Here is a 19,861-nt window from a genome sequence, read left to right as displayed (position 1 = left end):
AAACAGGTACCATCTCTGCAGCTGGTTCTTTCCCAAGTCTCTCTCTCTCGGCATCCCTGTTTCTCATCTTGTGCATGGGAATTGAACAAAGTCCAAATCGGTTTTTGGAACAATCCTAAATCAGGGATACTGTGAAGACAAATGGTAAATGTCTGTTACCCCAGCTGCTAAGTTAATTACTGTAATGGGAAACATCTTGAGAGAAGCATTGCATATGGTTATTAGCAATTAACCCACCACTCCAAAAATCACAATTCCTGCTAATAACAGAACACAGCACAGTCTTTCTAATTACAGTCTCTGCAAGAGAATTTCTTCCAATCAGAAGGGAATGTTAAATCCTGGAACTAACTATGATGTAAAAAAGACTTGGAGATATTGAGGATTGGGCAGAAAAAATGGGAATGGCATAGGGTGGTGTGACTCAGAACTGTAGCCATCCTCATTCACACATTCACACTCATAAAATAAAATAATCATCAATGAATGCTAATGGGGAGAGAAGTACACTTTAGAATGAAGAAGATAGTATGAGACTCCACGAGAGATGCCAGTGACTCTGCAGAACTCATGATCTCCACTCTGTTGTAAATACGCCGTTCGATAGTGCCTAGCAAAGGGTTGCACCTGAAACTGTACAAAGAACGTCCTGATCAGTGCAAGATGAGAATAATGGAAATTACGTATTTTCCACCTGACAGAAAGTCCTGCAGTGCTACATGAGATGTTCTTTTTTTCTGACAGCTTTTATTCTGTGTGATTGGCTTAGATTATAGCTCACCTGCACAGAGTCGCCTGGGGGAAGCAGGACTTTGGCTGCTCAGTTCCAATGCTGAGCAAGACAGGATTTAATTTGTTCCTTTCACCAGTCAGGAACAAAACACTTTTGCCAACATTGCTTTGGTGGTGGGTATGAGACAGTTTATAGGTATCAAACTCAAGGATACACAGTTTTGTAGCAAATAAGTTTCATGACTGATTGCATCTGGTTGGTCCTGGCAGGGCTGTGTGATGTGAAGTAGTCAGTAATTCTGTACCCACCACCCTTTTTTCCTGACATTTCCCACTGCTCCCACTGTAAGAACTGGAATAAATGAGTCTGCTTTCATGTCTGCATTGTCTGTATCAGGCCTGAAGATTTAACTGACTCAGGCACAGTCAGATCAATTATCCCAATGGGCTTTTGAAGCTGCCTTCACAAATGCCGCTTCCCTGCAACTCTTACTCGTGTGAATCGTCCCATTAAAGTCAACAGCCCTGTGAGATGTTCTCAATTAAAAAGCAGCTGAGAATAAAACATTATATAATATTTGAAGAAGGGCACATTGAGCAAACTGGGTTTGCATTTCAGTGCTGGATAATGTCAGTGTCATCTCCTAAAGCAAGGCCTCCACGCTGTCCTGTGCTGATTACAAGGGGCTGTAAACCACACCATCCTTAGAACTCAGCTGTATTCCACTCCATGCCCCCATGCAAAGGTTTCATCCACTGAGTGGCCTTCACCAAGGAAGGCGATGGGAACTCTGCACTTCAGTAGACCCAATGTGCATGCTGCCTTTCCACTGTCCTTAATAACTGTGCATCATTTGGAGCCATCACATGCAGGTTTGAAATATTGAATAATTTTTGATGGTTTATAGTTGAGTTCCTTAAGACAGAACAAAAATTTAATACTAATTTACCTTTCCTGGAGAAACCATGGCCGGGCAATCAGATATTTTGCTATTTGGCCATGATGTGATCCTGAAAGTGGTCCAAATAAGGATGACGACTCGGGACATAATTAACACTCAGCCTTGACATAATGAAGGTCTATTATTTTATGAAGAAAGATTTCCCGGGCTCTAAGAAGTAAAATGATTAGAAAACGATGTGCTCTGTGGGAGGTAATGAGATTAACCCGACCAAGTGTCCTGCGGAGCTCCAACTGCTCCAGATGCAGGGAGAGGAGGGGAGGGGAGGGCTCAGCAGTGCGGTGCTGATCTTAGGGTACAATTCTAAGGTCAGAGAAGGGCTGTATGTCTCCTTGCTGTAGATGAGAAATCCCCTCGCATCTCTCCGCCACAAGAGTTAATTGGGGGCAACTTCAAGCGAGATAATGGGGGCAGGGCGCTCTGAGCTCCGCAGCGAGAAGCCGAAGGGGTAAGTGAGCATATGGACTGTATGAGCGCAAGGGGTCCGTGAGGATTCCTCGCCGGGGTCTCTCCGCTCTCAGCCCCGGTGAGGGGCGGGCTGTGGGCCGGGCCTCACCGCCCCTTTATAGGGTTTGGAGGGTGGTGGGCGGCTGCTGCTGAGAGGGGCTCGGAGCCGTGCGCGATGGGAGCGGTGTGGCTGTGCCTCGGGCTGGGCTGGGCGCTGGCGGCCCGTGTGAGCAGAGCGGAGGACTCGAGATTGCAGCGGGGCATGTGAGTGTGGGCTGGGAGGGGAGAGCGCTTTGTTTGAGGGCTCGGGGGCAGAAAGTTCGGGCGGAGACCAGGAGCTCTCCGGTGATGCTCTCGGGGCTGAGGTTTTTCTTCTTCCCGACGCTGCTGGGTGGCAGCGCTGAGCCGCGTGCGGGGCTGTTGTGAGCGAGGGCTGCGGGAGCGCTACCTGCGGTGCGGGAAGAGCAGCAAAAACAGAGGAACAAACCTCAAAGCCGCCCGGGAGCGGCACGGACCGCGTGCAAACGGAGCTGAGAGCCGTAGCAGCGGCGGCCCGCGGCAGTTGGTGGTGAGCGGACACAAAGAGCTGCAAGCACGGCTCGCGGCCCCGAGCAAGTTTCGGAGGTGTTCTCGGCGGTGAGAGCCCTTTGTTGAGGAATGTGAGGCGAAACGCTCATCTTTCCGGACAGATTCTTTAGTAGGACAGACTGAAACGTGCGCGGAATCTCACGGATGAAGTTTTTGCTGGTTGTAAGTGTAAATGTGATGGCTGGAAACTGTTGCGTGCTTTGTGTAGAGAGTTTCCCCCTGCAGAGCTCCCCTGCATTGTTAGGAGATCGCGGACGCTCCGTTCTCCCCACCCCCAAGCGCTGTGAGAGCGGTCCTGAGGTGTTCCTACCTCCATCCCTGCCCTCTTTGTTCCTCCTCCTATTTACGTACTTTGTGCTCCATTCAACTCCATCCCGCTCTCGCACAATTCACTGCTTGCTGTTTGGTTTCCTTGTCATTACTTCTCGCGTCGCAAAAGTGAAACGTCTGAGTCTGTCGTGCAATGTATTCCCAGGCAATATCAGGCCAATACGCGTAAATGGCCCCTAGCAGACTAATGGTAAACCTTACTCCATTTTGTAGGGCTACGGTGTGTAAGAGAAGTCAGGTTAATCTGCTGAAGCCCTGCACTTCGTGGAGCACCCAGTGTTTCTTTGGGGCTCCTTTCTCTTTGTATAAGCAATTAATCTCCTTGAAGGGCACCGTCGGCCCAGATAGAGCTGTGGTTGCTCTATCAGTAATAATGTCCATCCAGAACTTCTGATGCTGAAGGTGGTGCCAGCTGTGAGTTGCCCCCGAACAATTTCTGCTAGGAATGGCACCATACAAGAGTTATCTGCCATTGTGTCCGAGTCATTGGGAGCAGCTGTGCAGGAAAACACATGCTCCTCTCCCTTCCCCCAGCTCTAATGCAGGTGCCAAGTTCTGAGTGCTTTCTCCAGGTGGGCTATCCCTGAAATCACCCTAATTTGCATTGTTGAGTCTGAGCATGTGTTAAGTATTTCTCCCCTCTCCCTTTGCCCTGCTTAGCGACATTGGTGCACTCAGAAATACAAGAAGTCATTGCTTGCCCAGCTTGCACTGCCATCAATCACCTTTTCTGCTGTTTCAGTTTTGTTCTTTTGGCATTGATAATTTGTGGTCAATGGGATAAGTACAACAAATGCATCCCTTGGCACATTTTGTGCTGGATGCTTTCTTCCTTAGCATTTACTGTCTTTTTGAACGAGTTCCTATGTGGCTGAGGGTATGTAAGATATTTCTCATAATTGCTCTTGTTTCGCTGCTAACTTGAAGGTTTGCTCCTAGCTAGAAATGCACGGGGTCTGTGTGGATGTTGGTTTTTCTGCTTCCAAGCCCCCTGAGGAGATATAATGCAGAACAGATCATGGGATGACTAACTCCATCAGCTGTGTTTCCAGACAATTAGCCCTTGATGATCTTATATTAGAACTTAAAGAACAACCAGGGTCCAAATACACATTTTCACTAAAAGGACATAGCATTGAGACCCTGAAATGAAGAATCTCAAAAAGCTTATTGTTAACAGTTCCATCTGCTGCTGTAAGACCAGTGGTTAAAAATTGAGACACATCATGACATTGAAGCTGGTGATGTGCAGCTATGCAACACTGAGCTTACATTCAGGATTCTGCCTAACAGAAAACAGGGCTGGGGCAGGAATGAGAACTAAGACCAGAAGGTTTAAGCTGCTGTCAGAAGAAGAAAACCTTTGTTCAAGAAGTATTCACAGTATGTTTTGAAAGTATATATGCTTCCCCATAGTTATCCACATAGGACAGAGCAGGAGGAAGGAGTGGTTACAAGGTGAATGCCAAGAGCCTCACTTTGTGCGCTACTTGGACTCATTCTTAGCAGGAATTCAGATGTGCCTCAGTGAATGGTTCCTCCTGCTCCCAGCTGGCACATAAGTGAGAGCTACTTTATCTTCCACACTCAGCCCAGTGCCATGCTCTGTGGCCTGGGATGACACATGAGGGGTCTGCTTTGGTTTTATAGGATTTCACCACAGTCTTTAATTAAAACCATTTTGTTCCATTTTTAAAATCCTCAGATGTTGCAGCTGCGTATTGCCACATTACCCCATAGGCAAGTCACTTTGATTGCATCTCAAGGAACACCTGACTTTAGAGCTGGATTCCTGGCTTAGAAACAGTTTTCAGGCTTCTTTAATTCCACATAGGCTCCTTAAGATAAATCACTCCCCAAAAGCAAATTGTAGTATTCAGTTTTGTATCTGCATGGGACAGTTTACTTTACCACTGCCAATCATCTCTAAAGGTGAATGTGTAGCAAAGGTATTGAGCTACTGCTGCAGGGCTTCACTGCTGACCCTGTGGTTGTGGACACTGTTTCAAAGCAATGCAAACTGCAGTCTTTAATTATTTCAGGCATGTAGATGTAACTAAAAAGTTGAAGTCTGTGCTGTTGAGGACTTGAATGTGTTTCACTGTAACTAGTGGTGTACAGGGTGCTTTCATACAAGAAGGTACATTTAGATCCTAATCATTATTTGCACTGAATTTAAATATATTTAAAGCGACATGTGGTTTGTTCGGCTATAGCAAAGCATTGCGAGTGCTTCCATAAGGTATATGGTGATAGATCTTTGCCTGGAATTTTGTCACAAGACTCTCTAGGTGATATGGAAGAAGGCTGTGTAGTCATGTCTTGGTGAGACACTGTTTCAGCCTATTTAGGCAGAATGTTGGGTTTTTGAGCTTCAGCAAAGCCCATTTGCAGTTGTTGAGAGATGGTTTCTGGGGCCTGATGTATTCAGGTTTGGGAGCTGAAATAAAGAGTGTGGTACATTTCCCTTCTGTTGCTGTAATGGAAAATCTTCTGCTCCCAAAGATGGCGGCTTTTAATCCCGCTATCTCTCTCCAGTATCCAGTAGTGGTTGCTAGGAAAGAAAATAAATATTGAAGAATTTCTCATCTTTGTGAATATGAATGTCGTGCTGAACAAAACAATCCTAGCTGCTGCACTACAGTGTGCTGCCAGCAGATTGAGCTCATGCTGGTCGTCTCCCTAACAGAACCATGTTCACAAAGAGTTGGCCTGTAAAGCCTCTTTTCAGCAGAATTTCTGGAGGAAAATCAACTTGGAGTTCAGGTGTGTGGCTTTTATTTATTTATTTTTAAACAGATAGTAAAGGTTTCTCTTTCTGTGCCCTGGTATATTCATTGATGGGATGATTAAAGGAAGTGGGTGAGCATCATCCTGCTGATGTTCTGTTCATGTTGTATAACACTTTATTCTTCAGGAGAAAAATGAGATCAAGATACTTCTATCAAAACTCTGGCATAGCCATAAAATAATGGAAATATGTGGTAATAAAATCTGATAGCTTGAAGATGCTGTATTTTTGTAAGGGGGAGCTGAGCTGATTGACTGTAAATATATTTCCTGGTTACATGAATGCCTGCTTTCATAAAGAGATCTAGAAAGTTGCTAATCATAATTGCAATAACTTAAATATATACATGTATGTATTCATGACTGTGAGGGTGGATAGTGTTAGGGCAGGAGGGAATGATTTTAAACTGAGACAGGGGAGGTCTAGATTGGATATCAGGGGGAAGTTTTTCACCCAGAGGGTGACGATGCACTGGAACAGGTTGCTCAAGGAGATGCCCCATCCCTGGAGGCATTCAAGGCCAGGTTGGATGTGGCTCTGGGCAGCCCTATCTGGTGGCTGGTGACCCTACACATAACAGTGGGTTGGAACTGGATAATCATTGTGGTCCTTTTCAATCCAGGCGATTCTATGTGCACACAGTATGAGCTTTAAACCTGCAAGTTTAAGGCAAAGAAGCCATTCCTTCCTCTTACTCCCAATGGGGTTTGGGTTTAAGCTACTCTTCAAAAACACACCCTAAGGAGGAGAGAGAGAACTTGCCAGCACTTTTTCAGGTTTAATTAAGTGTCATTCTGAAATATTGACACGACTCAGTATTAATGCACACATCAGTCATGTTAGTGGAAAACCTAGTCTGGCTCCTCAGCAGAACCTTGGTGTTGGAAATGATGCTTTGGCTCTCAGAGAGTTAACAGCCCATATTGCAAAATCATGTTACTCACCAATTAAATACCTTCCTTCTTTGAACACAGTTAATGGATTTCCTCCTTCTGAAATCCAAGCCTGTTATTGCTTATGTTCTCTCTAAAATGCATTGCTTTTAATTTATTTCTGAGGAGAAAGAAATTTCCTTTCATTATTGCTGAATCAAAGCTTTTGAAGATTGTGTACTGAGCACACGCAGTCTTGCTCTTTTTGCTTTGGGTTCCATGCTGCTCTTGGTTTGAAACTCAGCATTAATAGTTCTGGGAGTGCACTGAAGTATTTCTTGCCTCTCCAGTGCATGCTTTCAGCTGTATTGGTTCTATAAGCTGAGCTGTACATGCAGTTGTATTTTTTTATTACTTATTTATTTGTTTTGGTGCTTTGACCTGTGGATTAGCATTCAATCCATGCATTTGAAAGGGAAGAGTTAGAGGAATATGAGTGCTGGAGTTTTGGATTCCTTAGTGGAAGTATCATGCCTTCTTCCTTTACTGAATCTACAGCAGCTTTTAGGCAGCAGACATCATGCCCATACCATGCTTTTTACTTGGAAAATATATCCCAATAGCTCAGGCTGTGGCTGAGAAGCCATTTTCTTGTGGTGCTCCTTATGATTTTGTAACAGAAAATGCATCTCAAATTACCATGTGTTTATGTATTTTGTGCCTAGTCTTCTTCGGTGAGGCTATTCTTGCATTGGCAGTGAGTTTCTATATGCTTCAACCCTTCACACCAGTCTGTGATTCTGCCTCTGTGTTGCTGCTAATGCTCTGCCTGCCTGCCAGATGCATCAATTGCAAAAGGATTCCACATGCATGCACTTATCTCATAACTGTGTTCCTCACAAGACAAGGACCTGAGCCCTTTCTGTCTGGAAATAGCACCAGGAGTCTGTGGGCTACTTAGAACTTGAATGCAAGTTTCCACTGTGAAAGATGCAAATGCTGTTTTCTTGCTTATCCCTGCTGAGCAGTAGGACACTCATGTATGTCTGTTAGTTACCCCATTTCTGTTGGCTGCGTGTGGCTAGAATTCATCAAACATTTAGCTCTACCAAAACTGCTTGGTGGCAATCCTGCACCAGTGGTATCAACCTGAGGATTCGTTGGAGACTAAAGAAAAGGGGTATTTTACTGCTCAAGATATCAACATGTAAGAATTGAAGTTTTCCTTCATGTATTACGCATTACTTTGGAAGTGAGCTTTGAGGAAAAGTAGTTTAGTTAAAAATCTGGCATCCACCATGAAGGAGATGGCAGAGTCCAAGCCATTTTGCTGTTTGACGAACAACACTGATGCTTTCCGCTGGCTTCACTGGTTTCAATGTCAAGCCATGCAGCATTTGCTGTAAACAAAACTGAGCTTTTTCTCCTTCTGGCTCAAGTAGTGTGATATTTTTTCAGTGGTTTTCATTTTAATATTTTAGCATGAGATCCTCCTGTGCTTTCTTGCCAAGAGAAACTCGAGCGTGTGTACCTGGCAGACTTGCTGGGGTTACTTTTATTATTCACTCTTCTGCAGTGGAATGATAATTGAGCCTGGGTGTATTTAAAGTGAAATTTCATCTAGAAGTGCCTGCTGCTGCTTCACACCTTCCTCTTACAGCTGACTTCTGGGCAATGGCTTGCTCTGTCTTAGTGGTGTGTATATGCAAACTATCTGTTAGCCTTCTCCTGTCTGACTTTCCTCATGGTTTGTTATTACTCTGGAGCTGGATCCTTGAGCTGCCTGGAAGTCACTCTGCTGCTGGAAGGGCTTCTCTGTGCAGCTCCAGGATGCTGTCCTTTCCATTCTCTTGTTTGAAAATAGCCCCAACTGAGAGGTGTGTGGAGGTATGCAGAAGGCAGCTAACACAAAAGCCAACTGTAAAGAAAACCAGAGGGGTTAAAGAGATGCTAACAGATCATCTTGCCAATTATTTCCTATTTGGGTCACAAACTCTTTACACTAAGCCTCACTCCAGCCTTGCTGTGGGATAACCTGCTGTTTTGGATGCAGTACACACAGCAATGTACTCAGCTTCCCTGCACGTGAATGGAGGTGGGTATTTGGAGTTTATCAGAGTTGCATGCTGAAGTGATGATGCTACATTTGCCATCCCCTCCAGGCTTCAGGTAAAGCACAGGCCTGGTCTTGTAGAAGCCAGCCAGAAAGTAGCAGAAAGTGTGAAACTTGGTGTTGCTGGGAGTATTTGGCTCAATTTAAAATAAATAACTCCTGGATTAAAGATGCAAGAAAAGTGACTGGGCAAATCACTGCTGAATGATCAGTGTGTACACGTTTATCTTCTACATTTCTTGCTAAACAAAACAGATTATTCTACCCTAGGGGAAGGAGGAGGATAGTTAAGTAGAAGCTGAAGGACAGATGCTGTAGCCCGATAGCAGTAGGAACTAAAAAATCTTATTGTTGTTATAATAGTTGAGTGTGTAATTAATCATCTCATATTGATTTGCTTTGCATCTAGATGCAGTGCACAAAGGCTGGAGGAACTCTTGTGTTATTTAGCTGCTCCATCTAATCAGAGAGAGGATGTGAATAAGACGCAGTGGTGCATTAGTAACCCGTGGGGTTAAGAGTCTTCTGTGGCAGACCTGCATCCACAGATCCCGAGAACAGCAGTGATAATGAGACCTAATCTAAATGAGCCTGGTGTTCCCGATCTATATCCCAGAGGGCACATAAACATCACAAATATTGATACAGGATCAGTAGAGAGCAGGGATTGATTAGCGGTCAGGGGAGCAGGATGCCCTAATTGTCTCTGGTAGTGCTGATTAATTTTGTCTGAGAAATGTGGGGAAATGAGCCTTAAAATAGTTGAAGGGTGGAAAGAAGAGTGTGTGGCAGATTTTAAAAGGAAGAAATGTCTCTTCTGTCATTCCAGTCTTCGTGAATTATAGTTGCTCTTAACCAAAATATCTCCATATACAAAATAGATCCTTATATTTTTAACTTGCTCTTTAGGCCTTTTCTTTTCATGGTTTACTTCCTAACTTAAATTTCATCCAAATGCAGAAATTACTTTTTCCTTTTCCACTTGAGAAGCTCCTTATAGCAAACCTTAATCAACATCCTGTTTGCATACAGTGTTGCAGTGTTGAGCTGTTCTCTTCTGGAGCACAGCACGCTTCTGCAAGGGTCCTTCTGGAGCACTCTTAGAGAAGAAGCTGCTGGTGTTTTTGCTCAGATTGCAAATTCTTCAGCTGAGAACATGCAGTCTACAACATCTTGCTTGTAGGAAGATGTTAACAGCCTTCTGCTTTAGTGTAAAGGTGGTGTCGTTCACTCTGTCTCTGTGGAAAGACCTGCAACATTTTTTTGCTTCATATTAATATTTTGACTTAATTGCATTGTTGGAAGAAACCTTTAGGGATGCCTTAATGTCTGTTTGCTCTCTCACTGCCTTTAAACTGATTTAGCTTCAGCTTCCTGATTTTTAAGTTGAGGCAGAGTAGAAGGTGGATTGATAGAATGAAAGTCTTACCTTCTCATCAAAGATCCAGGTGTTGGGGTTGTGCTGTGCAAGCTAAAACTGTCAGGAAGGCATTGAACCTTCTGGAATGGGGGAGCTGTTCCCTTTCTGGCTCTCATGAGCTCACTTGTCTTCCCTTCTTTTCAGCCCTACTTCCCCCTCTAGACCACGTATGCCAGCAGTGTACAGAAAGCTGCCTCCATGCTCCCGGGAGCAGATGGGCTGTGCTGCAAACTGTTCTTTACTTGTAAAATGAAAACAATGTTGTACTTCATCAAAAGAACCAATCTATTGCTATATGAGATTGCTTATGGTTGGATGATAACGTGCAAAAATAACTGCTGTAATATCCTTCTCTATCTGCCAGAATTATGGGCAGGAACAAAACCAGTGTAAGTCACTTTGGAAATGGTAAATATGGTGCTTCTGTCATTCATTCTCTGCCATGTGTTATGGAAATCCTATGGGTCTTTCACTGTGGAGCTCGTTGGGGATGCTGCTGGGGTTCAAAGACCCTGAAAACAGCTAGTGAAAGGCACAGGAGAAGGGTGCATGTGCACTTTGCTTCAGCCTCAATAACTTAAGTTCAGGGTAGCCTTGTGCCAGGCCAGCAGTATTCCTACTTCACAGACCTCTACATGGTTGATTATTTTGACTGTGTTTTTCAACAGGCGTGTATGTTCCCTTTCAAAATGTAAACCTAAGGATGAATTATATTCCTTCTGGAGATGCTTTTAATTATCTCTGATCTTTTCCTGTTGTGCAGTGGCTCATAGACATTGCAGCCATATGATCAGCTGAGGCTGCTTTTGCTTCATGTTGGTCCAGTTATCTGTTCATTGGAATCTTAAGTCCTGAGCTATGTGTAGGGTGCCTTTGTTTAAAGAGCAGTCTCTTAATGCACATATTAAGTGAGAGCTTTCTGGTTTTTCCTCTGCTCAGACTGAGGAGCTAATAATAGCCTTTGTGTTAGTTTTGGCTAACAGAGAGCGCTGGTATATAAAGGTTTTAAGAGATTGGTGTATCAACCAAAACATAGAGCATAACAGATCCATGTTTGGTTTATTTTAACACTTACATTCCCATTCAGAAATAGATTATGGATGCAAAGGGTGCAAGAGTAAAAGTGGAGCTCTAAAAGTAGAGCTCTCCTTCTCTAAATGTACCTGGTACATCAACTTTAGCTTCCTTTTAGTCTTAGATGGGACCTACTGAGTAGAGAGCCTTAACACACAACTGTGCTTTGTATAGTACTTTGTGTTTTTTTCCCCCAGAAACAGTCTGCCTGTTTATGGGTTATGTATCAAAGAACAGTGGGACAGAGGGCTGAACTTCATGTATTGTCAGCTGGGAGTTGTGTTTGAGGAGAGGACAAGTGTTACCCCCTGGTTTTGTCAGCAAAGTATTCCATGTTACGCAGCTACTGCAACTGAATTGCAATGTAGCAGAGGTTTCAATATTTGCCTTTACGTTACCCAAGGGCATGTTGGGGGAATGGCTTGCTTTGAATAAATCTTAATAAGCATATGACTTTATGCTTCTGCCTTTCTTTATTCTGCTAGTGCTGTTCATTCCTATTAACTGTATCATAGAAGTCAATACAGCCATTCCTGGACACGTGGCAACAGCACATGAGAGGAATTTATAGGATGGGCTCAGGCTGTCATTACAACAATTGTCAGCTTCGTTCTTTTATTTATGGAAGAGCGGTGCAGATGAATGTACCTTTATCTGCAAATTTTTAGGCAATTCTAATAAAAGGAGATATGCATGAATTATCAGTACATGATGTTCTATTCACTAGAGGGAGAGTCATTTAAAAAAGCCTGCTAAGTGAGACATGGTTGCTAAGTAAGGCAAGGGTTTTATTAGACCAACTGACGTAATGGAAAAAGAAAGCAGGCAAGATTTTGGGCATACAAAGAGCTGCTTTGGATGTGAAACAAACAGCAGACTGTGCTAAGAATGGGCTAAGAACAATTGCTTTGAACTTAAGTTAAATACGTTAAGTGCTGAGGTAATGTGAGAGGAAGGAATAGCTGGCACACATGGGCTGTTGAGTAGTGGAGGTGACATGGAAACAGAGCAAGGGTGGTTTGGGGAGTAGTTCGAGGCAGCCTGAAACTACGCTGCTACTGCCTTCTGCCTGGCTTTGCAGTGTTGGCAGGGTCAAGGAATAGGAAGCATGGAGCAGTCTAACAAATATCTAACTGCAATCTCTTCATGGAGGAAGAAATACATGGGGCAGTGGGGATGGGATCTGAGGGAGCCACATAGGGATAATGCAGTCCATCCACAGAAACCTTCCCCCAAGAACCTTACAGATGGGATGTGGGGAGAGTGATGTGCCTTAATTTCATGTCACCAAACTCATTGCTCTTAGTCAGCAGCAGAGCCATGTGCTTCCATTCCCAGAGCTGACTAGAATTCTGTCTCCTGTGAAGAAGAGGACTAAAAAGTACTTTTGAAAGCTGGGGGAGAGGCCCTGGGGGCTGATGGATCTTTGTGTTCTGGTTCAAATTGTCTGGTGTGCTGTGGTTGACTGCTGCAGCTGTGGTCTCCAGGGAGCTCCTCAGTGGTGTGGAGGCATATATTACATTCTGCAGAACAGTTGCTTAAGAGATGGAGATTGTGCTGCTTTCATTTTGGAAAAATCTGAAACGTAGTTCTGAAGATGTCTGTTTGAATGGTCGCATTACAGATAGTGTGTGTGTTGGTTCACTGAAAGTGTCATTTAGGGTAATGGAGACTTGCAGCACTTCAGATTTCATAATGGAAATCACATCCACAACTATGCCCTGGTTGTTCTGTCTGGAACTATTTGGTTGTTTGTTTCTTTTACTTTTATTTTCCATCAGCAGCGCCTTTCAGAGACCTGCTTGGCTTTCTCATTTGAGGTATTCTGCATGACTGTAAGCCCCTTAGTGTTGAACCTTCTCCAATAGCTGTGCATGGGTTGCTGCTTTTCATGCCATTTGGGGAGGTACCATCCAGCAGTACTAAAATGGGGAGGGCAGGAATGGTTCATTTGTGGTGCCCACTTTTTCAGTTCTCATGTTGCTTACCTTAGGTGTGCCATAGTTCTGGTAGACCTCCTTGTAGAGAAACTGGCAGGATGATATGCATTAGAATGATATAGATAAGATTATGATTTGGCAACCAAGTCTTGGTCTGTTTTATTGAGGTAAAACAAATAAAACCAGTGCTGATTAGATGAGCCAGAGGCTGCTTCTTCCTCTTCTTTTGGTAACCAAAGTCACAGCTGATGCATCTACTATTATTGTAGAGCAGCTTTGATCTAGGCAGGAAGCTTTTTCCAAGTATTTAACTCATTGGTAAAAATGACCCTGCTTATAGGATTTTCCTGTTCTGCACAGGCTTAATTTAATGATGTTGGTAAGCCACCTGAAGACCTACAGATGAAAGATCTACTTCTCATTAGAAAGGCTTCATTGTGTGGTGTTCAGACATAACGAGGCTGCAAAGTACTTTAGGCCCCTGAGGTTAAAAAAAAAGCCCTGTAAATCCTGAAAGAGATATTGCCAATATCCAGTGTAGCTAATGGTAACTCTAACTGCCCAGCAGCCGTTGGGCTAGAAATATTATTATTTATTGTATTAATGGTGAAAACAAACTGCTTTCTATCCATTCTATCACAACCTATCACATTCATGCCTTTGTTGGTTAACAGCGTGTATTCTTAATTTTAGAGATCCCTGGTCAGGCTGATGTTTCTGGGAGAACTGCCCTTCTAGCTGTGTGGCACACCTGCTACATGTTTACAGATGCTAAATGAGAATAGATATACAAAGTTCATGGTTTTGTCTCTGTGTTTTAATCAATGAGGTTTACATTTGTAAAGGCTCAGTGGCTAGAGCTCACTGTTCTGATGGGGTTTAATTACTACATTAGCAGTCTGCATGCTATTCCAGAAATAGCTTTATTTCAATTTTGCTACCCGAGACTACTGTACTGAAAGTCACCAAAAAGTGCTTTGTAGCTTCAGTTGTACTTTGTATGCTCTATGCAGAACTATTTTCTGTTGTTCAGAACTTTCCAATTTAGGCCAGGAATAGAATTAGAGCAAGGCTGACAGCATCTCTGCAAAACCCTTGGTCCTTTTGTAACCAGAGCTAGGAAGCAGGATGAGGATTACATGCCATTCTACAAAGCAACACTTTTATTTTCTCTTGCTGTTTTTGGAATCATCAGTAGGGAACAACTATGCTTTCTCTTAAAAATCTCATGTGCTTCCCTGAGGAGACCGGTAGCAGAGAGGGGCTCTTACAGAATGCCCTTTTCCCACAACAATTGCTTAGATACATCTTATCTGCACTTGAATCAGTGGAGCAGCTCCCATTGAATCGTGCAGCCTGAATTTCATTGTAAGTTTTGTTCAGTTTACACGCTGTTCTCTGTGGGCAGAATCTGTTTCTATTATTTATGCTCAGTCTGGCTATCTGGTAGCTGCCCTGCAGAGGTCAGTTCCTGTTTCCACCCTGGTCTGTCAGCTTGATAGTGGCTGCTGTGTGCTCCATAAGGAGCTCCCATCACTTCCAGCACAGGCATGGATGGCCTCAAGCGCCTTTCAGGCTCCCTCACCTCAGCCATCAGCTTTTTTGCTTATGAGGCACCATCCTTTGTCAGCAGAGCCTCATCTGAAAGACCATTGTTATCTACAGACAGCAAAGAGTGCTGAGTCGTCCGTCACATCCTACTCAGGCACTTCAAGTCTCATTTTCTGGGAACAAGGTACAATCACATTTTGCTGGCCTAGCTGTTCAGAGGCCAGCTCCTGTGCAAAAATTGCTACCAGGATTGTGTTCCTGCTCATGGCTTATGCAACCAATACAGTAATGAAATCTTGGTTCTGTTCAGGTCTGTGACACTTGCCAGGCTGAATTCCCTGGGCTGATTTGTCAGGTGTTGATGGGTGCTGTGCTCTTGTGATCGGTTCAAGGTGGAAAAAAAGTCACAGATCCACGGTATTTTTAGTAGTGTTTCAAACTCTTAACTGTTGCAGGTGGCATAGCTTTATGTATGTTCTTCCCAGATTATCAGACATTGCATTGGAGAGAAGAAAAAGTGACATATATATATATTTTGTTTTTCTTTCTTTTCTTTCCCCAAAGGCCAAATGTCTGCCCCATGTTGGAGCTGGTGTTGGTGGGACACCAACAGCCATGTGTTCAGGCCTTCAGCCGCATGGTGAAGATGTGGAAACAGGGCTGCACAGGGAGGAGGTGGTGCATGGGATACGAGAGGAGGTAATTAGTGATATAAATGAATTCTGGTACTGACATTTGAAAGCAGTTTATTTGTACTTTGATAGTTCAGTCTGAGGAATCTCCTGGGATATATGTAACTTGGTTATGAACATATCACATCCTGTTGAGACCTTAAGTCTGTTACTGGGTGGAGAATGTGACTTGTGTGTTTTGGCTGCTTCATGGCCTTCTTGACTTAGCTTTAAATCACAATTTTGTACTTTGCTACTGATGAGATGTAAATAAGCTGACTTGTTCTCTTGAACTGTTTCTCTTTGAAGGTCTGGTTACTACACTGTGTACAAGCAGGTGTACAGGATGGAGCACCAGACAGTCTATAAGTGCTGCCCTGGGTGGGCTCAACACAACAGCGAACCTGGGTGCTTGCATAGTAAGTTGATAGCAAAACTGTGGCAGAACAATGACTGGAGTGATCATATCCTTTGGCCTTTCTGCATTTTCTTTCTAGAAAGATTTTTTTTGCTATTTGTAACTGGAAATTCTAATTATACAGAGGTAATCTATAAATGGAGAGGAAGCAGCAGTTAACTTTCCACCCTGAGGTTCTCCAACTGATGACAGCCTGTTTCTATCAGTAATTTTTAAGCACAATTGGGTATTCTTCTAAAACGTGGAATTAAGTTTAAATGATTGGAAAGCACTTTATCCACTGTTAACAAGACATCAGTAGAAGACAACAATCCACTCACTGTTTAGTTTTGCTACTCTTTCATCAGTGGTTGTTTTCTGTTTAAAAGCAAGCATCTGTTCCTATGTATTTTTAATCTTTGTACCAACTTGAGGACTGCATTCATAGAGCTTGCTTTTGTGGTTTTTTTCCTTTTTATTCTTTAAAGCAACAACAAAAAAAAAATCCAACCACCTGAGAGCCTATTAGCGTCAGTATGAATCTGCATGTTTAGTGTGCACTTCTTCTGTTGTAAGAAGTCAAAGGCATGTTCACAAGCTGTATATTAGTCTCTTGCATAAAGGAATGAGACATATTTGAGCACTGGTGGCAGTACAGAATTATTTTCTTCTGAAAGAACAGTTGAGACTTGTTTCAGATTCCTTCAGGCACAAATGTAGCTGAAGTATTCTTTCATATTTGATACTCTCAGTAAATTTGTCTCAAGGAGGTGGGATTTAACCTGTTCTAAGTGAATGATATCCTAAGTCAAAAGAAAGGGAAAATACCTTCATTTCCTCAAACATAACATCATCTATACCCTGATGTTGCCTGCCCAGAGCTGCATTTACCCTTCAGCAGTTCATCCCTTCAGTCCTTCAACATACTTTGAGTCCTATGGAATTGCTTACTACCTTTGAAGTGTCTTCAGGTGAAACAGTGTTGCTCTAGACTTAATTTTATTAAAATCAAATTGAATCCTGTCACCATTATAAAAACATAGAATGCAGGTACATATATGACTTTAAACAAATTTCATTTTATTTGGACATTCCTGTTGTAGCAGACTATGACAAGAATAGGTAATTCTGGAGAATTCTTGGCACAAAACAAACAAAGCCTGCTCTGTTTTGTTCTGTCTGTACTAGTGCTGTGTGCTGACAACACTTGCTTCAATGGAGGAAAGTGTTCTGAAGAAGGACCTCACGTGTGCCAGTGTCCTGCAGGATTTCAGGGTCCTCGCTGCCAATATGGTGAGTCAAATGTCAACTATTGCAAGTGCATCTGTGATGAAGAGTGTTGCTCTGTGTCTGAGTAAAATGCATATAGAGGAACACTTACTATAAACAGAAATACCTTGTTATTGCTGGCTTCTGTGATTGGGATAAAGGGTTTCTTTTGTATCAGACAGGTGGTAATTTTCTTTCAGTCATCTTGGAGAAGTCAGCAAATGTTGCAACAGGTTTGTGTTTTCTGGAGCCTGGCCATAGAGAACAAATATTCATTTGTAAGCAAACATTTGAATAGAGTGCAGAGCCCTTCAGAATGAATCTTCTGACACCAGGCTGCAGGATGCCAACCTCTGCCTTCAGGCAGTGTTACTTCAGCTAAGCAGACCCCAGCAGTGATGCTGCTGTGGTTCTCTGTATGGGCAGGGAAGAAATATCCAAGTTTATATGTAGCTTGGTGTGACACCAATGGAGATTGCTTTGCTATTGTAGAGCTGCTGCTTCAAGGTAAGCAGGATTAGAATCTCTATGGAGCCTATATAAGAAGCTTTAACCAAGTGCAGTATTTCTCAGCAGATTCTGAACTGTCCTCACTAGACTTTTGAGTCTTCCTTCTGTTGTCTGGAAATACCTACAACATTAGAGCACTTCCAACAGCAGATTATGTGGTTGTAGCACGTGGATAGCAGAGATCAGATTTTCAGCCTGAAATGAGATTGTGCAGTCTCTATTTCACAGGTTGGTGGCTGCGAACACTGCAGAAACAAAGTGAGGCATCCTGCAGTCCTCGCTCTTTGCAGTCGGGTGGAACTTTATCTTGGTGGCTTGTCTGCTTTCTATTGATTCCGAAGGTTTGAATGGAATTTCAGCAGTCATCATTTTCAGGTTTATAAAGTAGCTGCTATCGCAGCCTGGCAGGAGTGAGTTTATAAATTAAATTCTGAAGGGAAAAGCCTCTCTTCTGAAAGAACATCATGGACGTTTCACCTGCCTAACAAAAGCAAGGTAATTTAGAGTGTAAGGCTTTTTAACCATTGCAGGCATCTCCAGTCAGATGATTGTGAGGCTTGTATCATATTTGTTGCAAACAAAACTAAAGGAAATGTTTGTGGAGCTAGCAGCATTTTATTTTCCTGCCTGAAGTTGGAGCACTGCCATTTTAGGTAGCCTGAGTTTAATGTGATTGTGTTACTTAACTGTAGTACATTGTTTTTTAAATGGTCATTAAATCTCCTCTATCTTCCCTCCTACATATTCAACTTTACTGAAAAATAGTTGCCCTATGTGTTAAGTGTAGGAAGGAAAAGGTGATCTCTTCTACCAAAAGCTTTGGCTCTGAGGGTTCAGTGGCACAAATGAGTGTCAGACCGTAACTTGCAGTTTTTGAATATGTTCTAGATAATGTTAATTGTGATGGTGTTTCACTATGGCATCCTTCCTGATAACCCTGGTATTGGCCACTGTTGGTGCTATGGCCTCATCTCAGTGTCCTCACAGTGGAGGACCCATTAGCAGCTCATAACACCCTCATTTGGTCATGTTTCAAGTTGTTATGTGTATCCCATCTATTATATTCCTCCCTCCAGCCCCTCTGCTTTCTGCTTCTGTTGTTCAGCATTGACAGCTGATTCAAAAGTTTGGCATATGCAAGTGTCCTTCATGATCACCATGTTTGGCAATATGTTCCACAGAGACAATGTTAGTGAAAATTAAAGAAAAAAAAAAAGAAGAGTTATTTAAACAACAACAAAAGACACCCACAAGAACCAGTGGAAACATATTTCAAGATCTTTCTAATCTGTTCTTCTCTGTGTTTCATGTTTGCACCTATGTTTGTTATTAAGTATGTCATCTTCCTGGAGATCCAGCTGTTATGTGCTCTGCATGGTCTGTCCCACAGAAAGTTTGTGGCAGATCATTGGGAATGACTGACGATGGCCCCATGTATCATGGCAATGTGAAGCAGAGGTGATTATTCACAATTGTCACAATCAAATCTAATGACTTCTTGAGGTGTTTTAGCAGCCTGTAGCACAACATTATTTCTGATTAGATGCTGAGAAGGTTATGATTCCTGTAACAAACTCCATGTAATTGTGACTAGAAGAGATGCATTACTGCATCTCTTGTACACCTCCAAGTTTTATTATTTTATCCACACAAGCAGCAATAAAAACTTAGTAGGAAGATTTATGAGTGGAATGGTTGAGCTCTTCATATAGCCATTACAAGGATTCAGTAACAGATTGAGCTGTCTCTCTCTTTGTCTGTTGCAATTTGTCTTGTATTAATAGACTTATATCAATTACAATATAAACTTATGAGCTGTGTTTTTTTTACTTGTTCAGAAGTTGAGATTCTCATTTTTGTTGAGCCCAGAAAAAGGGACATAAGACCTGTAATAATGAACAAAACCCAGTGCCAAGAATTAAATCTGCTTCAGTGCTCATTTCATTGTTATTTGCTAGTTGTCCTGGTAATCTCAGCCACCTGAGCTGGACTTAGAAGTGAGTTAATTTGATTTAGCTTGTTTAATTCAGCCTTGGAAGCTGTTCTTGGATATGCAGCCAGTGAGAGCATTCCAAATTCTGCAAACAGGAATAATCTTCCCTCCTTGTATAAATAAAAATGCCCAGTGCAAAAATTAAGGATTAGTTTTGATTCTTAAACCAAGATCTGATGACAAAAGGTTTACTGCTCTTTG

The 19,861-nt window shown here is 42.8% G+C and overlaps 1 protein-coding gene across 22 annotated transcripts in view; it reads left to right on the top strand.

Annotated features, from left to right (window-relative positions):
• Nucleotides 1-1,884: 1,884 nt before the first annotated feature.
• LOC107318346 (multiple epidermal growth factor-like domains protein 6) overlaps nt 1,885-19,861 on the top strand; it is a 188,637-nt gene continuing 170,660 nt past the window's right edge. For 20 of the 22 annotated variants that reach the window (XM_015872052.2, XM_032446637.1, XM_015872049.2 and 17 more), the window contains exons 1-4: nt 2,278-2,405; nt 15,385-15,519; nt 15,801-15,910; nt 17,077-17,181. In XM_015872052.2, coding sequence (XP_015727538.1) covers nt 2,317-2,405; nt 15,385-15,519; nt 15,801-15,910; nt 17,077-17,181 — 439 coding nt within the window. In that variant the 5' untranslated portion in view covers nt 2,278-2,316. Of the gene's footprint in view, nt 2,143-2,277; nt 2,406-2,509; nt 2,892-15,384; nt 15,520-15,800; nt 15,911-17,076; nt 17,182-19,861 lie in introns of those variants that run through there. The other 2 variants (XM_032446640.1, XM_032446641.1) reach the window with 2 other exon arrangements.

Source organism: Coturnix japonica, chromosome 9, assembly GCF_001577835.2.
Source record: "Coturnix japonica isolate 7356 chromosome 9, Coturnix japonica 2.1, whole genome shotgun sequence".
Lineage (NCBI taxonomy): Eukaryota > Metazoa > Chordata > Aves > Galliformes > Phasianidae > Coturnix > Coturnix japonica.
This window is presented reverse-complemented; position numbering and strand designations above follow the sequence as displayed.